The 20274-nt window shown below is 46.1% G+C and overlaps 2 protein-coding genes across 2 annotated transcripts in view; one reads left to right on the top strand and one right to left on the bottom strand.

The window, feature by feature from the left end:
- The first annotated feature begins 1457 nt into the window (after window positions 1-1457).
- On the top strand, window positions 1458-5765 carry adck2 (aarF domain containing kinase 2). Its single transcript, XM_040161611.2, has 8 exons — window positions 1458-2804; window positions 2892-3038; window positions 3174-3302; window positions 3457-3552; window positions 3649-3909; window positions 4069-4197; window positions 4417-4470; window positions 4790-5765. The coding sequence occupies exons 1-8, from the start codon at window positions 1941-1943 to the stop codon at window positions 4928-4930; spliced, it is 1821 nt and encodes a 606-aa protein (XP_040017545.2). The 5' UTR covers window positions 1458-1940; the 3' UTR covers window positions 4931-5765.
- A 94-nt stretch (window positions 5766-5859) lies between these two features.
- The window catches only part of srpk2 (SRSF protein kinase 2), a 44063-nt gene continuing 29648 nt past the window's right edge, over window positions 5860-20274 (bottom strand). Inside the window, 14 exon segments of the mRNA XM_040161609.2 lie at window positions 5860-7931; window positions 10227-10319; window positions 11324-11393; window positions 11503-11610; window positions 11913-12013; window positions 12443-13441; window positions 14575-14621; window positions 14623-14939; window positions 15581-15621; window positions 16709-16874; window positions 17767-17873; window positions 17970-18057; window positions 18446-18533; window positions 19294-19402. Of these exon segments, the coding sequence (XP_040017543.2) occupies window positions 7747-7931; window positions 10227-10319; window positions 11324-11393; window positions 11503-11610; window positions 11913-12013; window positions 12443-13441; window positions 14575-14621; window positions 14623-14939; window positions 15581-15621; window positions 16709-16874; window positions 17767-17873; window positions 17970-18057; window positions 18446-18533; window positions 19294-19402 (2519 nt within the window). The 3' untranslated portion in view covers window positions 5860-7746.

Genomic DNA, 20274 nt, shown 5'->3' with positions numbered 1-20274 from the left:
CCCAAACGCTGACCTCGCCTTTGAAATGCAAGCGAGATCTTGCTTGTCCATCAATAGCTGTGGGGGGAAAAGGCTGGGAGGCGGGGGCTGGTAACATCTGTTTGGTGTTTATCCTACCTCATTGTGTTCAGTCCATATTAAATCCTGGGAGCGCACCGAGCCCAGTGTCCAGAGGACTTGCACCGTGGGATGATTGCACGACTTGTGGTTTAAGCAGAGAAAATGACAATGAAATCCAACCCAGGGTGTGTTTTGTTCACGGTCTCCTTCCCTTCTTGAGCCAGATATGCATTTTGCAATAATAACGCACCTCCTAAGTAATCTTGCAGGAACTTGGCTTGGTAAAAGGACAGCAGATCCTATCAGGAAGTACTTTTTAATGCCACTTTCAATAAGGCCCATCAGCAAGCAGATGCTGGAACTGCTCTGAGGAAACATTGCTTCCTTTCTTGTTGTTGCATTCATCTCTTCCACTTTAAATAGGACCCAGGACTTGACTGTCAACTTCGGCAACTCCGTGACAACACGATCCTGTAGATACACGCTCTACAACATCAGGAGAACACGTCCTCTTCTCACTCAGAAGGCTGCTCAGGTACTGATTCAGGCTCTTGTCGTCTCCTCCTGGACTACTGTAACTCTCTCCTGCAGGTCTCCTGCTACCTCCATTCCACCTCTGCAGCTCATCCACAATGCAGCAGCTCCACTGGTCTTTAACCTTCCTAAGTTCTCCCTCACTCCTCCACTCCTCCGCTCTCTTCACTGGTACCGGTGGCTCATCCAGTTCTAAACATGGTGCTCAGGTACCATGCTGTGAATGGATGGGGTCCAGCTCACATCCAGGACCCGGTCCAACCCGACATCCCAACCCGCACTCTCCGCTCTGCATGTGATAAACTGCTTGTTCCTCCTCACTGAGAGCAAAACACTCCACTAGATCTCCACTCTTTGCTGTCCTGCTCCTAAATGGTGGAAGGAGGTCTCTGAAGACATCAGGACCACAGAGAGCCTTCACATCTTCAGACTAAAGACACACCTCTTCAGACTCTACCTCCACTAACACACTAACTGCAGCACTTACATTGGACTTATAATGGTTCTTATCTACAGCAAGTTGGAAAATATTTGAGGAAATTGCACTTTGTTGTTTCTTGTTCTTCTGAGTTTGTGTCCTATGGTTGAATGTACTTATTGAATGTACTAAATGACATGTGATGTAAATAGTTAATCAATCGATTAGGAAAATAACTGTTGAAAGTTCAATGATGATAAAATAGTTAAAAGAGTTATTATTACACAACCAATGCCAATGTTCCACCTGTGCTTAAAAATATGGTAACAAATGAATTCTAGAAGCAAACAAACGTCTCGAGCATCATGCCCGCTTTGCATCCTCGTTTCACTCGTTTCTGGGAGGAAACAGGAAACAGGAAACAAAGGGATTCACTTCATACTCATAATGTTCAGTTTCCTCTTTAATACGCGACTCTGCTCCTTGATAACGAGGCGCCATTTCTCATTTATATTGATATACACACAGTAACACTCAACGACACCGACAGAGACAGAAGTTTCATCTCTGGTGACTGCGCGCCTCGTCACGTGATCTCTCGGGCAGCACGTCACACCCGGAAGTGGAATTGGTTTGCGCGGACGCTGTTTGGCTGGTAGGGACAGTTAACCGTAACATGTCTCACTCGTCCACGGTTTGGGAAACAAGCAGCGCGGAAAGTGCTTTTAACGGTAAATAAGACGCTAAATACGGTAGATATGCTAAACACGCGAGTACGTCGAGATTAACGTGACGTAGCATCCATTCACGGCGCGGACTCCCTTCCGTGAACTCATCAGACACCGATGATTTGTGAATTTGGGGGGACCCCGGGCGGATGATCTGGACAGAGTCCCCTCCCGGACGGAGCTAACAGCCGTTTTACACGATGATGACCTTTGGAGCGAGAGCGGTCCTCCTCAGCGTGAGGTGCGCCATCCACAGATCAGGCTCCTTCGCCAGAACCGGACTCGCGCGCAGCAGCAGGGCGTGCTTTGTTAAGAGGGGGCGGAGTCTAACCCAGATCCCCAAGGTCGCGTTGCTATGTTGGGGCGCAGCCAATGCGTCATCGCGTGCAGCCACATGCCAGGAAGCAACTGTGCGCAAAGCCGTTGATAAAAAGTCTCTGGCCAAAGTCCAAGTGCACAAAGTGGTCTTTTTCCTGCGCCTCAGCCTGCGCGCGTTGGTGCTGCTCCTCAAGTTCGCCCCCCTGCTCCTCTTGTCCCCCTTCACCCTGGTGTCCGCTCGCTGGGCGTCCGTCTGGCTGGATGCTCTCCTGTGGGTGACCGAGACTTCCGGTCCTACCTTCATCAAGCTGGGTCAGTGGGCCAGCACCAGGAGGGACATCTTCTCCCGGGAGTTCTGCGAGCGCTTCTCCGCGCTTCACGTGAAGGTGCGCCCGCACTCCTGGGCCCACACCAAGCAGTGTCTCCGCCGGGCCTTCGGGGACGGCTGGAGGAGGGTTTTGATGTTTGACAGCAAAGAGCCAGTGGGTTCGGGGTGCGTGGCGCAGGTGTACAGAGGCTGGGCCAAGGCAGACCAAGTGGAGGACGTGGCCTTCCAGTCTGTGGTGGAGGAGATGGAGAGAGAAGACCTGCTGGAAGCCTGGGAGATCCCAGGTCTGGGAGGAGTGGCCCGTTCACTGTGGCAGCTCTGGAGGGGCAGCAAGGAGGAGGAGGACTTTGGGGAGAAGAGTCACTCAGAAGGGATCTGCAGTGCGGAGAAGGAACATCTGATACCTGTGGCCATCAAGGTGGGTGTCACTAAATAGTGCCTGGTTGATATACTGAATCCCGCCCTGGTCAAGCTTGTTCATGAATGGTTCCCCGGGGTCTTGCAGGTGGTCCATCCAGGCATCCGGAGGCAGGTGGAAATCGACATACTGCTGATGAAGGCGGGCAGCTGGCTCCTGCAATGCCTGCCTGGACTCAAGTGGCTCAGTCTGTGTGAGATAGTAGACGAGTTTGAGAAGCTCATGATCAAACAGGTGGGAATATCCACCCCACAATATGTGCAATAGGATTTACATTATGATTGGTCGTCAATAAAAGGCACTAGAGGTTCAAGTTTAACTAAAGAGGGGCCTGCATGGAAAGAAATTCAAATGTAACTTTTATTTCAGATTGATCTCCGTTTTGAGGCCAAGAACATTGAGCGTTTCCAGGAAAACTTCCGCAACGTGGACTATGTGAAGTTCCCAACCACTTTACGACCTTTTGTCACCAGGTCCATTTTAGTGGAAACGTTTGAGGTGAGTACAGAAGATCTTTTCTTTTTTTTTGTTTTTAATCTGTGGGAAAAAAGCGATAGATTGAGAGATTACAAGCAAGTCACACGTGTCACAACACCAAAGGTACAACTATCGTCATCTTCATCAAAGTCTACATGTAACCTTTTTCCTGCAGGAGAGTGTTCCTGTGTCCAACTACCTGAGCTCCGACATTCCCCCGGAGGTGAAGCAGAAAATAGCCCGGGTGGGAATGGAGACCATGCTGAAGATGGTGAGATGCGTCGCATGCATCCGATCGCTTGTTGCTATTGCTCTTTGTCTCATTACGTTATACAAGAGCACATCGATGTGTGCGTCTGCTCGCCAGGTTTTTATAGACAACTTTGTCCACGGAGACCTCCACCCCGGGAACATTCTGGTCCACTGTTCCAGTGAGGGCGCCGGCGTACCGGGGGACGCCCATGGAAAGACCACCCTCACTGACTTGTGGGACACGGTGGTGGTCAGCTTCAGGCCAGACAGGTGTCCCCTCCAGTTGGTGCTGTTGGACGCCGGCATCGTAACCCAGCTGAGCAACCACGACCTCGCTAACCTCAAGGCCGTCTTCACAGCGGTGGTGCTGCAGCAGGTCGGGGATCAAAATCTTGAGATATTACGTCATTTTGAAGAACATATTTTGAAACCCGTTTGACGTGTTTCCGCATCGGATCCCAATCATTCTTTTAACGTGTTAATAAATGTTGTAGGAATGTGAATTCTTGTTGAAAGATCGACTTGCTTTCTTCAGGGTGAGCGAGTGGCGGAGTTGCTCCTGAATCACGCGCGGGCCAATGAATGCCGCGACGTGCCGCGGTTCAAGAAGGAGATGTCCCAGCTGGTGGACGACGCCCTCAACAACACCCTCTCACTGGGAAAGGTTCACGCCTCACTTTGGATTATTATGTTAGAAAGAAAGTTCATTTTGCTCCACAGTAATTCTCTGTTAACGGTTAATGTAGCATTAACTAAGGCGAACTTATCGCTCATAGTTAAAGCTATAGTAGTAGTTAATAGATATGGGTTGGTCATGGTTGTTAGTGACAAATAACTGATCACTAGAAACCTTTTTGTTTTGTTTTTTCTTTTTCATTTATAGTTCCAAGTGGGTGAATTGCTCTCCAGAGTTTTTGGTCTACTCATCAAACACAAGGTACATTTTTCTCGCAGTGCTTTTGGGTTGTAGCTTAAAGAAATGTAGTATTTAATCACAACGTTTATCATGTTGCTGTTAAAGTTCTAACCGAGCAGCAGACCTGAAAGGTGAACGAAGACAGTTAGTGCAAGAAAATTGAACCACTGTGTTGTCCCGTTGTCTTACTGTCTGATGTTATTTTGGCAATAAATGTTCCTGATTCCTGAACAACAAAATGGGATCATGGGAATTCATGGATGTATTTCGGAACGTTATTTAACGGGGTTGAACTGAACAATCATTGTCATTGAGTGAATAAGAGTTTGTTTTTTTCCAGGTGAAGCTGGAGAGTAATTTCGCCTCCATCGTGTTCGCCATCATGGTGCTGGAGGGTCTCGGCAGGTCGCTGGATCCCAACCTGGACATCTTGGATTTGGTCAAACCCCTGTTGCTAAAGAAGAGCGCTTCACTGCTCTGAAACACGCAGAGAGCTTAAGCTCAGTGAACACACACACCCGACTCGAGTGACGCCGAGATCGAAAGGTGGCAGGTTCCTTTTTCAGAACGGCATGTTGCGTCATGGACCCGCCACCTCATCCATATGCAATTTCCTTTAGTTTGATTCAAAGCATTTCCACCAGCATGAATGTGATTCATAGCAGTGTATTTTCTTACGTTTTCTCACATGGCTCGAAAATTGTAAAGGATACTGGTTTACATGGGATTGGCATATGGATAAGGAGGCAGCTGCATGCCGCTACGTGCCGTTCTGAAAAAGGTACCTGCCACCTTTTTGATCCGGGGCGCTACTGCAGGTACACAGATACTAAATCTATAGTGTTTACACGCTTTTCCTGCTGGGATGATGGATTGTTGTCAAGGGTACGAGATACAGTGGACCCCCGTCTTACTGTATTTTAGCAGTGACCTTCTTCACTGCTTCCTTTGAGTGTTTTTATGGTTTAATATTTTAACCGCAGGAAAGTCTTCCAGCCATTTCTAACGCAGGCGAAGGAACGAGGAAACGTGCGCTCGTTTGAGTGCTGGTGGACACATGAGCAGCATTTAGGGGAATTGTAACTATTGAAGGTAAAAGAAAATACGTTTGTTTTACTTTTAAATTTTAATTGATCTCAGGATGTCTTTTATCCCCCTCGTGTTCTAGTGGGTCTTAAAGTCTATTAAGCCATATATTTATTTAGTGTGAATCAATGTGCTGTAACATTGACCATGTGAAGTTTTTGGCTACTTACAACTGACCAGTTTTTGACTTTCCATTAAAATAGTGGAAACACACTACATATTTTTTAAAAGCGAGTCTGTCAATTATTTCTTTTGATGCCTTCAGTGACCAGTTGTGAAACAGGTTGATTGTTGCTGCTTCAAGGTAGAAAATTCACAACAAGATCCATTTATTTACAATTTTATTAAATCTGTCAATGAAAAACACAGACAAGATATGCGATTCTGTATCTGTCATCAGGAAGAACAGTCAGCATGGCTGAAAGAGTGAGATCAAGAGGCTCGGGTGCAAAAAAAAAAAACCCATCACGTACCCTTTATTGCAAAACTGTAGATATATATTTTTTATCGCCATCAAGAACCCAGACAGAGCAGCACTGTTCAAGTAAGGAGGGAGGGGAGAGGTGTCAGCTGTGTAAAAAAACTAATCTTTCAATAATAATGACAACAAAAGAAATAAAAACTTTAAAAGTCAAACACAATCACCTCAGTATAAGACAAGATTCTGCCACGGTCACAACAACCAGAGAAAAGTTGTTTTCTTTTTTTTAATGAATTAAATACTTTTGAAAAATATCTCACCATTTACTTATAGTTATCTTTTTTCATTTATTGCGAAAAATAGGCAACTGGACTAATTGTGATGATGCACGGCTTTGTGTGTCATTGTGTGTGTGTGTCTGTGTGTGTGAGACAGAAACAGATTAAGTGGAGAGAACTAGTGGCACTGAGAGCGGCAGCAGTGTGTGCAGTACTCTCACTCGGCCACCGGGTGGCACAGTTCAGTCTGAACATCCCTCCAGGGGAGCTATGGCCGCCCCCCCCTCACATCTGTATCACAGGAACATACGGCAACAACATCCTCTGGGGGGGATTTCTTTTCCTTTTTTTGGAATGATGCTTGTATGTTGAACCTTTGTGTACGGTCGCTTTTCTGATTCACAAGATCTCAGTGTTATGTACAAAGGTTTCAAATCCCTGAAGGGCATCAACAAAGACAAGTGCAGCCTCCATGTGACCAACCCCCCTTCCTGGAGTAGCTCAGGAGTCAAAGGGAGGGGGAGGGAGGGGGGGGGGAATAGTACCAATCAGATCAGGTAAACGTGCCACAAGAAACTCGATGGAATTGTTCTCCGGAATAAAAGTCAGGATTTAGGAATGTCAACGGTGGTTTTTAAATGGCCTTCCTCAGGGGGGGGGGGGGGGCACCGAAATATCTACACAGTTCCAACAGAATGTCCTATTGAGCAGATGAAATAAGGAAAGGACTCAGCGGGACAGATGAGATAACAATCATTGTCCATCCGTCTCATCATGCACTTTCCTCCCGCCTGTTGAATTGATTGTATTTTAGGTTTTTTTTTGCTCATCCTGCACTTTTTCTGTCGGTCTTTGTCGGTGTGGTGCTCCCTGGAGGACTGGCTGCCCTCCAGTTCACCAAGGAAGGAGGGGGGTGGCCCAGACGTGAGGAGGGGCTTTTTTTTGGGGGGGGGGGGGGGGGGGCATTTGTGGACAAAATCAGGGTGTAAACTTTTAGACTGATGTAAGTGCTCTCTTCCCACAACACAGTGAGGGAGGCGAGGGGGGGCAGCCGGGCTGCAGAGAGGAGAAGCATCTACGGAGGCAGATCTCGAGCGCTCGTTGTCTCTCTACAAAAAGCCCAGTAGGGTTCTGTCTTTGAGGCCCTGGCTGTGTAAAGGTCACGGCAGATAGAGCTCTTCGTAGGCTTTTCCTTCGCGTCGTTTAAAAGATCAGCAGATGTCAAATTAAAGGGCCGGTTGACACGTCGACGGCAGCGGAAAGCTCGTCTCTCAGTAAGAGCAGCATCCATCTTCAAATGTTCTTCATTTATTCATTATTCTTGGGAGATGTTTTCGGAAGACACAGCTACCGTGTTCCGCGTGTAATGGACGCGAGGGATTGGGCAGGAAAGAAAACGTCTCAATCAACTCCGACTGTGTCTCCAGCTTCTCCGCGGGCTGCCCTCCACCAGGGGCTGATGGTTGGGCTAACTGTCGGGGGGACACCGGGAGGAGGGGCCTCTGATTGTGGCTACGAGTTGAGCCACGGGTGGTTGAGGCATTCGCCCGCCGAGGCCCTCTTCTCGGGCACCATCTCCAGCATGGGCAGCAGGAAGTGCGTGAAGTTGCTGGCGTCTTCCTGCGCCCAGCCGTACTTCTCCACCAGCACGTCGAACAGCGACCACGGCTTCAGCTTGGTGATGTGCCGGAGCTCACCTGCAGGGGGGGGGGTTACGGGTTAGAGTCAATGATTGCAGCAGAATGCAGGAAGAAAAGAGAGGGGCTTAGTTCAGAGGGTCGGTTCATACAAATTGGGAAAAACGCAATGAGACTGGTGATCTTTTTTTGATCCAGCAAGTAGCCAGAGCCGGATTATGCTTATTCCTTTTTTCTATGCAGCTCTGCTGTTGAACTGGCTGACGTGTGCTTTCATTATGATGAACACAGGCTGTGGCTGTTTACATGTCAATTCCACATTTGCTGTGTGATGCTGTAGAAATATAACAACGATTAACGCCGGTTTCATTTGGACTCTCCTGAATGCAGCATGCATTTAGAGGCTCACTGAGAAAAATATTGAATAACAAGGCGTCTCATTTAACTCATCACAGCCATGCAGACGTTTTTAATCCATCTCTAACATGTCTGCGTTCACTCCGTTCAAATGTTTTTTTTAATCTATTTTTTTTTACCAATTGTGAAAACATGATTTGGTTTAAGTAATCTCGATACTTTTTTTTAATCTCGAACTCTTAAACTAATGGAACCAAGACCACGTTTTTAAAAGGAAAGATTTTGCTGTTGAATTTAGAACTTTCTTTGTTAATGCACACAGACAAAACATCTTCCATGGCTCCATTACCAAAAGAGGTAAGTGGACTTTGATTTGCTTATTTGGGTGGATGAACTCTTTAATCTGAGGCCGTCGCCGTCTCCAGCCAAACCGCACCTCCGTGTGTCAATGCTTAGTTCCGCCTCCCGCTTTCAACGCGTGCTACTCAGTGAGGAGCTGCAACGACGGAGGGAAAAGTTCTTGGCAGCAAACGGTGAGAACAGAGGGCGAGAGGTGGAAGCGCGAGGCGGAGAAGTGGCGACGTCATGGAAACAGACGAGCAGAGGAAGGTGTTTATCACTAAAGAGCGCAGGGACGTGATTGGCTGAGGGCCAAAGACTGACGGAGAGGAGACAAAAGTACAAGAGGAAGATTAATGATGTGAGGCCGTCCAGGTCAAACCATGGCTGCCATGGCAACCTCTCTTCCCTGTACACTGATTGGAGAACTGGGGGAAAAGGAAACCGTCCTGACTTGCCTCAGGTTGTTTTTGCATGAATGCTTGTCAGAAACTAGTCCATGTTTATCAATCATTTTGTCTCCAATCAATTTGTCTACTTTCTACACCGCAGTTGAAAACAGAAAGGCTGGATCAACAGAGCGCCGTGGGATAAAAGGGAGAACATCGAGACATCAAGTGCAGGCTCAGACCTCCGATAGAGACGACAACATCAAAAGGCAGAAGATTCAGGTCTCAAGGTACATTGGGAAGAACATACGAGCAGAAAGGGAAGCAGATTAATAGAGACATTTTAAGAGAGCTGCACCAACACAGATCCAAACACTTACCGGGATCAAAGAGGAGCAGCAGCAGGAGGAGCAGACCGGAGATGCAGGGAGCGACAGACTTTACTATCAGAAATATTTCTAATATTACCCTATGAGATTTGAATGCAGTAGACTGCGCCTTTGATCATAACGTGTGTAGTCATTAAATACTTCAAGGTTGATTTGTTCGTTTTCACAAAATTCAACTGCCAATATGAAATCAAAATGGATCACTTGGTATTTTTTGGTAATAGGATTCCTGAATATTTAGAAAAATAACCATCCTGCTGCATTCCAGCGTCACCAATGAAAATCAATAAACTACAGTTGATTACCGTCCATCGCTACAACTAAGCATTCATGTTTGCCGTGATGTTGATGTGTATCTTAAATTATCTGTAGTGCTTTTGTTCCTAATACTGTATTAGTGCTACAAACTACTTATCCCACACTGCACCTCACCAGCGGGGTTTGTTTACCTTTCTTGGAGAAAAAGTCTCGGCTGTACTTCCCGGCAGCAAAGACTTTGCGCGGGACCTTTCCGAGGAGCTCCGTGATCAGAGCGATGTGGTCTGCCCACCACCACATACGTCACAGAGGGAACAGGCAGCATTACAGCATGCACACACACACACGTCAACACGACTGGCTGCATGGGACTGACACACACTGCTGCCTTGGAGCCCCACATGGACACGCTGCTACTTCTACACCCTGAAGTGGTGACAATTTCATTGGATCGTTCTCCCTCTTTGCAGTCACAATCTCTATCAATGCATCCGATTATTTCCCACGTCAAATCCAAAGCAACATGGACGCCCAAGTTCATTAAGTAACCCCGACCTAGTGTCCATGTCTGTCCATTTCAGACATCTGTGTGTCCCAGTCCCACCAGCTCTGGCCAGCGCTACCTCTTCGGTTGAAGAACTCCCGGGAATATTTTCCGGAGAGCGCAAAGTGCCTCGGAATACAGCCCAGCAGCTCTATGATGTGGGCTATATGGTCTATGGAGGAGAGAGGGGGGAGGGAGGGAGGGAGGAAGAGGAATGAGGGGGGGAAAAAGAGGGCGATGCGACAGAGACAGGGTTTTAAATGAAAGAGAGGGAGAGATGAAAGTCAAATGTAAAAGGATTTTTTGTGGGTAGGAAAATAAAAACAGGAAGAGGAAGTGACAGGTAGAAGAGATCACAGAAGGGTCGGGGAGGAATATAAAGAGACAGTCAGCGACAGTAGAGAAGAGAAACCCGTGTTAGTGAGCTGTGCCTCCACAGAAGAGGTGACGACATTCAGTGGAAATAAAGTTGCATGCATACACAATCAGAATTGACTCAACCGGAAGCCGACGATAGATCTTAAATTTGGCCTCGATGGTCAGAGTTCAAAAGGTGTAAATCAGCATGTCATGATAAAACTGGCACTGGCTCACTGGCTGTGCACAACATGCTGAATGAGGTTAACTGTGTGTCACATGCAATGAGAGAAATAAGACGATCACAGAGATGAAGACACCGAGGTGAGGATGACGTTGCAATTAAAGCAGCAGTGGGGCTTGATTAGTAACATGTGAGCTGATATACTCACAGGACATAGAGTAGGTGGCCGATGATGCGCTCATGCTTTAGTTACTAAGTGGTGCACGTGTCTAGCCATAAAGCACGATGCCGGGAGTTGTGTGAGCAGGGGGAAGATGAGCGGCAGCATAGCAGCAGAATGAGAGGACAGGGTTCACAGCTGACAGTGGATGGGGGGTTTTGGGAGGAGGGGTGGCTATAGTTTAAACTTGGCTCACTGTGGCCATCTCTTCTATCACTTTACAATACAACGGTTATTGATTTATCAGTTGTCAAAACAATAGCCCCTCTTTAATATCGATGGCATGCTCACGAAACATACTTTCTCCTACAATACGATCAACATTGTAAATGATGACACGCTTGTTTTTGTATGATAATTATAAAACCTTGGTGATTAAAAACATTTTCCTTCACATAAAGATGTAAATACTCACCCTCATCACGGGAGTAGTCCTCTCCAGAGTGGGGCTCAAACAAGTAATCTCCAGTAGCGAGCTCAAAAGTCTGCAGGGGACCAAATACAGCACCCTGCCCTCAGAGTTCACATGTATGTGTGTATGATTTAAAGTGTAAACTGTGTGCGTGTGTTGTACTGTTATGTTTGTGTCCTCACCATACAGGCAGTACTCCAGATGTCTGCAGGGGTGCTGTAACCAGCTCCTATCAGGACTTCAATGGAACGGTACTGTCTCGTCTGGATGTCCTCTGTAAAGTGCTTGTGCTGTATCCATGTGAGGAGAGGAGAGGCGGAGAGCATAAGAGATGAATGAATTATTGCACCCTAGTGTCTCATTAACCAATGGCATCCACTTTATTACTTAAATGTATCAGAATTAAACTTAAATAAGATAAATGATGTCACCACTCAGCCATTTATAGCCCTCATTTATTCTACTCTAGAACTGTAGTCGGTCGTAATGTTTATGACCATTTCACACAAGTGACTGAAAGCGAGAACATTACTGTCGCAAGTAATTACATTACAAGTCATGTCAAACGTCAATCCCAAATACTGTCTCTCACCACCCAGCAGGCATTCCCAAGATCAGCGATCTTAACCCGAATAGACTCTGCGTTTCGCGGGTCGAGTGGGTTTATCAGCAGATCTGCTGCTCTGGCCCTGACTGGAAGGGGAGGAAGTGGGAAAGAACCGGGTCAAAACACACTGTAACTGCTGATGATCTGTTTAATGTGCTGTTTCACTGGCTGTTTTCAGGTTACGTTTGGGTTTAAAATCCTTGTTAACTTCCAAAGAGGTGGAAAGTTAATAAAAATAACCACTCTGGGCGGATGAGTAATGGTGTTGGTGGGTCATTAATAAAACCAGATACTGTATGTGTGAATACATTCAACATTAGATAAAAGTGTAACGAGAAAAATGGTATTAAAAAACTGACTTTGGATAAAGAAAGAATAACTATGGAGTCAGTAGAGTGCTGCAGGTTCTGATGGTTAGAAGTATGTGGATAACACACTATTTGAACATATTGTTCAATGATATAAGATGACCGTTATGGTTGACCCTTGACATAGAAGAACGTACACAGTCATACCTTTGGGTGTGTCTCCCGTGCTCGAGGAGGACACGGTGCGACTGCGGTCAACGGCGGGGCTGTTGGGGGACGGGCCCGCTCCGATGTCTGCTGCTCCCACAGGAACGGGGTTTCCCGGCAAAGGATCCAGGGGCAATTCGGGAAAGAGAGGAAGGACGGCCCTGTGGCGCTCGCTTCCGCCGTTGGTCAGCCCCGGCTCGCCCAGGTCGCCGTTGTACATCTCATAGCCGGAGCTGAGAGAGTGGTCCCGGTCCGTGTAGCTGAGCTCGGACTCCACCAGGGGGCAGAGGAGAGTCTCGGGGTTGGGCGAGGGAGGCGCAGGGTTGCCGGGGTTCGCTTTCAGTCCCTCGGAACGCGTAAAAATGTGCCCGTTGGTTTTGGCCGAATTGCTTCTGTTGTTCTGGGGTTTGACCAGGGAGGTGGTGTCCGTGAGGAGTTCCGTGGTCGTGTCGTCGTCATCGTCTTCATCATCCTCGTCCTCCCCTTCCTGCTCCTTTGACTCCTTTTCCTCTGCTGCCTCCTGTGCCTCCTCTTTTTTGCTCTCACTCTTTGGCTCCTCTTTCTTATTGTCCTCTTTTTCAGTGTTGGTCTCCTTCTTGTCCTCCCCTTCCTCCTCCCCTTCCCCTTCCCCCTCCTCCTCCTCCTCCTCCTCCTCCTCCTCCTCCTCCTCCACCTTCTCTTCCTCCTCTACCTTCTCCCCTGCCTCTTCTTCATTCTCATCTTCTACACCTTTTAATTCCTCCTCCTCCTCTTTCTCATCCTCCTCCTCCTCCTCCTCCCCTTCTTTGTCCTCTACCTTTGCTTGTGGTGGATCTACATGTCCTTCCTCTGTGGTGGGAGGACTGGGGCAATCTTTTTCAGTGGTAGGCGTGGGCATCTCCTCCTCCTCCTCCTCTTCCTCTTCTTCTTCCTCCTCCTCGTCCTCTTCCTCCTCCTCCTCATCGGGGTCGTCATCTGAGATATTTGGCGCCTTGTTCTGCTCCTGGGGAGGCGCCGCGCCTAACGTGGAGAGAGAGGAAGAGAATTGGAGAATTAAGAGGAGAAGCGAGTGGGACGATATCAGAGATATAAACGCAATCAAAGGCAGCGAGTAAAAAAAGCACGAAGAGAGATTGAAGAGAAGGAGGCAAACGAGAGAAAAGGAGAATGACAGAAACAGATGGCGAAGACACAGAAGGTGGAGGAGGGAGACGGAGAAAGACAGTTTTTCTTTTCTTGTGAATCAGCCTCACATACTGTGGTACCAGCGTGGGCCGAGCGTTTGGAGCCCCCCCCCCGTTCATTCACAGGCTGCACAAACTGACTGCGCGCGCACGCACACACACACACACACACACACACACACACACACACACACACTAACAGTCTTAGTTGTTGGCCAGCTAAAGACAGCACGCAGAAGAACCTAAACACAATGCCCATTGAATTCCACTGTTGGACCATATCACAAATGCTTTAGATCAGGGGTCTTTTACGTTTTTCAGGTCAAGGTCCCCCAAACTGATGGCGAGATGGAGCAGGGACCCCCTATTCTACGGAGTTTGGTCCGCCATCTTTTCCTTTTGAGCTCCGTCCTCTTTAGACGTGAGCATGTGTGGATCTGATTGGCTGGTGCCTGTGATGTCGTATCAGCTTGAGAGAGCTGCTGGAGGACTGAAAGACAACGTCTCCTCCATCAAGTTATCCGTTCGCTACAATATGTTGGATTCATTTTATCAACCAAAGGTTTTGCGACCCCCCCTGCAGTAACTCCGCGGACCCCCTGTTGAAGACCTCTGCTTTAGTGTGTGCAAATTAAAAATAACAAGCTGTTGACTTTCATCTTAGATTGCTACAAGGATCAACGATCGGACTGAATGGAGATGAGCTTTTTGATAGCCAGTAAATCCATCTCAATGTATGTGACATTGTTGTGTTGACATGAAGAACTTCTCTGGAGGAGACACGTTGCATATTGAGCTAATTAACACATTTGCTTCCCAGGTCACCGTAAATCATAAAACACATGTTAATCAGTTATCAGTTACTGCATTCATCACTATAGAGATTTACGGCATTTGTTCCTGGTATCAGATTTTGATAAAGTGACCATGTCTCTTGTCTCTAACATGGGAAAAGTTAATATGACTCACCTGTATGATTAGTCAACCTGACGGGCCTCTCCCTCTCCCTCTCCCCCCCCCCTCTCTCTCTCTCCTCCCTCCTCCTCGTCCTCCTCCCCATCCTCGTCATCGTCGTCGTCGTCCTCCTCCTCCTCCTCGTCGCTCTCTCCCACAGCCATCTTGGGGCCCAGATGCGATGGCGGCGGCGGTTGCAGGGGTGAGGACTGGTCGCTGACATTTTCCCCTTTCTCTCCCCCGTCTTTGGCTCTCTCCTCCTCCTTCTCCGCCTCCCTCTCCAGGGCTTCGATCTCCAGCATCCGCCTCTCCAGCAGCTCTGCCTGCCGCTTCTGTTTCTTCTTCAGCTTCTTCTTCTTGTTCTTGGAGATCTTGCCCACCTGGGACAAAGAAACACAGGAGAGGGAGGAGAGGCAAAGACATCAATCGAAACAAGCTCTTCAAGGATCCAAAAGGTATTTATTGGGAAGCTAGGTTGGGGTTTGTATCCAATGTTCGAAAAGCTTTCGACTACATTATTTAAAATGTAACATTTGTTATTCGACGATTTGATCACTATCCAACAAATAATCTCCAAATGTTTAAATGTATTCATTTTTTGGAGTGATTAACTTGAATAACAACAAAGAATGTGTTTTCTGAACTTGTCAATTATTTTTGTCCTGACTATTGAATTACAATATCGATCATTCAAGATGAAATGATGAGATGCATGATTTTCAAAAGAGAGGATGTCTTTATTAATGTTCTTCTTATTTGGAAATGCATTGAAAAAAAAACAGTGTTTTTAAAAGTCTCAAATAAAATGTATTGAAATTCGATTTATTTTAAAAGAAACGTATGGAGGGCAGTTGGAGTTTGGAAACTACAATCCAATCAAAAAAAAACTCAAAAAGACATTTTGCATACAAATATTGTGAAGCACTCAGTACCGTAAGTGTTGATAAATCAAGAAGAAATCACGTTAGATTTTGTGTGCGTGTGTTTATGTTTGTGTGCAATGCTCTCGTCTCATACTCACATCTGTCAAACTCACCGGTTTGAGCTGGGGGGCTGTGCTAACTGACAAACAAAGAGAACAACAACAATCAGAGGCTTCAAAGTTTCACCAACATCCATCGGTGACACAACAGAGTTCGTACCACCTTCAACATTCCACAACCGGCCAAAAGAAAACATTGTTACGTTCCCTTTATGGAGCACATGCATATGGAATCTGTAGGTGCGTCGAGAGAATACAAACAAAGGCTTATTCACTTGTCCTAGATCCAGAATACTAGTGTTTTATCCTCGTGCTGGACAACGTAGCACTATATAGTGCAGAATGTTCTCCCCTGATACCAATCCAAATCTGGATAATGCAATTTAAAGGACTTGCAGTATGGTGAAAATATATATCTAATATTGTAAATATATGCGGTTCTGAAGCCATTCCTGTACTCATTTTCAAATGAAACAATCAATATTTCACATTTCTCAACACACAGGCAAAGTGGTGCAGAAGTTCATTTTTAGGATGAACTAATTAACTTAGTGGATCTTTTAGGAGATCTGCTGTGGGTAGAGTGCAATAATGCTACATACCTTCACTCATTTCTGACACACATCTCAAATGTAGAATGACACTAGCAGACATGACACGATGCTATAAAACATGTCTGCACTTATCAGATAAAAAATTTGATTAGATCCATTTTGCCTCTTCCGTCAACATCTGCTTTGTCTCACTTTGCTTGTGTAGAAACCTAAGCAGTGGTACCCTACGGCTCAAAGAGACTCCGTCCGCTGATGCAAGCAATCGACAGCTCAAGTCGGGGTTCACTGAGGGGACGGGGTTCATGTCGAGTTTGCAGAGAATGTTTTGTTATAAACGGTTTTCTTTTTTTGGTGGAGTGGGATGAAAAGCAAGAATCTGAGAAGCACAAAAGGGTTTTTTTCACTTCACTCATATTAAGCATGGACGGGTTCTCATTTATACATCATACAAAAATGCATAGCAGCATTTTAGTTTAATTTACATGAATATAATTTTGAATCAACTCCAGCTATTGACCTCCCACATGTGCTGTAACTTTAAGCCTCCTATTCCAGGCAGCATTCTCTTCCCCATCGGGAAAAATAATGAAAATGAAGAAGGTGGGCGTCTTACCTGCTGATCCGGACGGCGGGGGGGCTCCAGCTTTCTGCCATTCGGTCGCCTCCATGGCCATACGCCTAACAAAGGCGTCGTCGACACACATCAGGATGTTCTCTGGCTTGATGTCCGTGTGGATGATCTTACATTTAGTGTGGAGGTAGTCCAGACCCTGCAGGACCTACAAACACATTCAGATGAACACGTGCTCACACTTTGTGCGTTTGTACGCTCCTTCTTCATCTCCCTCCCTTTGATTCATTCTCATTCTCCAAGGACAGAGAAGAGAGGCTCTGGGTGTGTTTGTTCCACTGTTTCTCTCCTTCGTTTCTGTCCAGAGGCTTTTGAGATTGAATTGGGGAACTGTCTCATTTCATTTCTACTCATCTTCGGCTGGCTTCTTGGCAGCGGCTGAAACGGCTCGGCAGCTTCCCTCGCTCATCAGGTGGCTGACGGGGGAATGCCTGACAGCACTGCGTCTTCAGATGGCAGTGGTACTGAAGTGTGAAGTGCACGGGAGCGTGCACAGTATTATTATTATTATTAGGCCTAAGAATTGGGTGAGAACTCAGCTTTCTCAGTCAGTCCTCTTCATTCATTTTATTTCTTCGTTTCTTTCGTCTCAAGTCAATCTTTTACAGTGTGTGCATAAGACATGTTCCTCTCCCCCTCTGAGGAATACTGGAGGTCTGAAGTAGCTCTGCTTCACAGAATTGGGAGAAGTGCAGGGTGCTAGCATGTGGGTGCAGCAGGCCTGAGTGCCATTAAAAACATTGCTAAAGCTCATTACTAAGAACAACAATGTGGGTTTTCCATCAATAAATACACAACAACTCCACAAATGTTTTCAAGTGTTTGATTTATGAACTCCAAGTTGGAAATCTTTATTTACTGAATGATTTGAGAAGACAAATGATGACTCTACGCACAATATCATTTTCAACTTTGTTAAAATCAATGTAATATCTCTGCAGTTGTCAGATATATTATATATGAGAACTGTATAAATAAACAGATATATTTTCTATAAATAGATCTGGTTTGTGTGTGTGTGTGTGTGTGTGTTTTCATACCTGTTTGATAATACTCTTGACACATGCCAGAGGCAGACCTTGGTAGTTGGATTTGATAATCCACTTCAGCAGGTGGTGACCGAGCACTTCAAACACCATACACACATCTGGTACGGAGAGTCAAGGACTCACATTCTGAGTCAATCACACAACCCCCCCCCACACACACACACGTACATACACACACTCCTCTCATGGGATACGTATGCCGTTGACTCCGGAGATCTTGAAATCATCGATCAGCTGAACCACCATGTCCTTGTTGGGGTCGGCGGGGTCGCTCTCCCTCACCTAAAGCACAGGAGGACAGAAAGATGAAGCTAATGTGACTGGAGAGCAAAGTAGGATCAAGACAGAATGAAAAAAGGAAGAAAGAAAAAAAAGAAAAGAGAAGGACACCAAAACACGAAAGGAAAAAAGAAAGAGCAGATGGGATAAAGATGCTGAAAGATTGAGTCTAAGATGACTGTCCTCTGCACCACCATGCAAGATAGATGACAAGTGTATTTCTAGTGAGTGTCTCTTCTTGTTAACAGAGGAACAAGGAAGGCGAGATGCAAGGTTTGGAGAGGAAGGAAAGAGGATGATGAGAAAAAGTCAGAAAGAAGGAAAACTCAAAACTCAAAAGGAATTAAAATAATAAGATTCCCAAAACCCTTTAAACTAATCCAATCCTCACACATCGCAGCAGTTTTATCTCATCCAGGGCCGTCTCTGTGTAGTGCTGCGCGCTCTTCACCACCTTCATCGCCACAAAGTTCTTCGCTCTGTAATGACAAGCGCGGATACATAGTCATTTTCCAATAGGGGGGGTTACAGACAGTTATGCTCATAAATGTGCACGTCGGTATCTATGACAGATTTAACTAAACGTCAATATGAAAAACATTTTGTCAGTTATTGTTCCCACTGAAATGTGAAATGAAATGTGCCAATAAGGTATTTCACGGAGCAGGTAGTGCACCGCCACAGCTGCCTCGTGTGGCTGAGAAGGATGCGATGAGGTGGGGGAGGTTGAGCCTAAGCAGTAAACTTGTAAATGATGCATGCCAGGCAGTTGGAGAGAAAACAACCTGAGTCTTAACATTGGAATTGGGAACATGACCTCTCTCGGGGATTGTCACTGAAAAGTGTGCGATAAGTAACCCGACTCCACCTCACTGGTTTATGGCCACCATCAGAGTAATTAAAACCAGTGACATGAGTAAATTAGTGTGTGTGTGTGGGTCATGGAAAGTTGACACTGGGTTGGTGAAACCTTCATCCAGACACCCTGGTTGCCACATCAACAACATCAACAACATTATAGTGCAAATGAATGGCAGCGCAAATTGATGTTGGTTGCAACCGTTGTCGCGGTAACGGGCCAGCTAAGGTCAACAGGTGTACGTGCGTGTGGCTTACGTAAGCAGTGTGCATGTGTGAGAAAGACAGGAAGGTGAAGTGAAGGACAGCAAGAAGAGCCTCTGTGTGTGTGTGTGTGTGTGTGTGTGTGTGTGTGTGTGTGTGTGTGTGTGTGTGACTTACTGTATGTCCCAGCACAGCCATACGGTGGAGAAGTGGCCCCACCCCAACTTCCTGATCACATGGTACCTCCCGTTGAACAAATCCCCGATCTTCACCGGATGGTACCCTCCTGGGAGGGATAAAGAGGGAGAGGATGAAGGTTACAGGTTACTGCTGGTGATAAATAATGACATGAAATCCATCAGAGAGTCAGAAGTGGAGCAACAGCTGCAGAGAGGAAGCGACGTCCAACAAGGCTGAAAATGAGCTGGGGGGAGAAGCGGGGTGGATTAATTAATTAAAAGAAAAGGGAGAATTGGGTGAAAATGAAAAGCACAAACATGTCTGGTGATATGTAGCTCGACCATAAAAAAAATACCACAAAAGATCCTTAAACATCCCATTTTATCTATTCTTTTGGGTTTGACTGACCATAAGAATAAACATATGAAGATTCTGGGAACACTCTTCTTTTTCGAAATAAAAAAAGACTTGCTAGTTGCAGACATAGTGGACCTTTTGCAGTAAACATTGAGCAAATATGCATTGTCCTCATTAGACATAAATAATTCAGCGCCGCACATTTGTAGCAGGTCAGACCCTCCAGGAATTTAAGCCCCCGCCCCAGGTAAGAATGAAATGCAACTTTTAGACGCTGCATTTTTCTGGTATGTCACACACATGAACATAGAATGTTGATAAGGTGAAGGCCACGCAGTGTAGCTTTTCTTCATCTATTAGGCATCCGTTTCAACCAAACTTTAACAAATCAATAATAGTTTGAAACCAGAAATCCTCGATTTTATCCGTGCGATCTATTGAGAGTAAGACAATGAAAGTACATCTGTGTATGTGCAACAGTGAATTTGGTTCAGTACTTAATCAAAATAATTTGGTAATTCCCACTTTATTATACAAACTAGAAAATGTTGCTTTTCAGAAGAAACTGGGATTATGATGTTAATGTTAATGTTAATGTTTACTGTGTCTTTTGTTGTGTAC

This window comes from Gasterosteus aculeatus, chromosome X, assembly GCF_964276395.1.
Source record: "Gasterosteus aculeatus chromosome X, fGasAcu3.hap1.1, whole genome shotgun sequence".
In the NCBI taxonomy this organism is placed as follows: Eukaryota; Metazoa; Chordata; class Actinopteri; order Perciformes; family Gasterosteidae; genus Gasterosteus; species Gasterosteus aculeatus.
Note: the sequence above shows the minus strand (reverse complement) of the source record. Positions and strands in the feature narration are given on the sequence as shown.

Excerpts from the sequence above, each read along its gene's own strand:
- adck2 (XM_040161611.2), top strand. The coding sequence starts at position 1,941 with ATGATGACCTTTGGAGCGAGAGCGGTCCTCCTCAGCGTGAGGTGCGCC. Across the intron at positions 2,805-2,891 it reads TGATACCTGTGGCCATCAAG|GTGGTCCATCCAGGCATCCG; the intron begins GTGGGTGTCACT and ends GGGGTCTTGCAG. Across the intron at positions 4,198-4,416 it reads ACACCCTCTCACTGGGAAAG|TTCCAAGTGGGTGAATTGCT; the intron begins GTTCACGCCTCA and ends TTTCATTTATAG.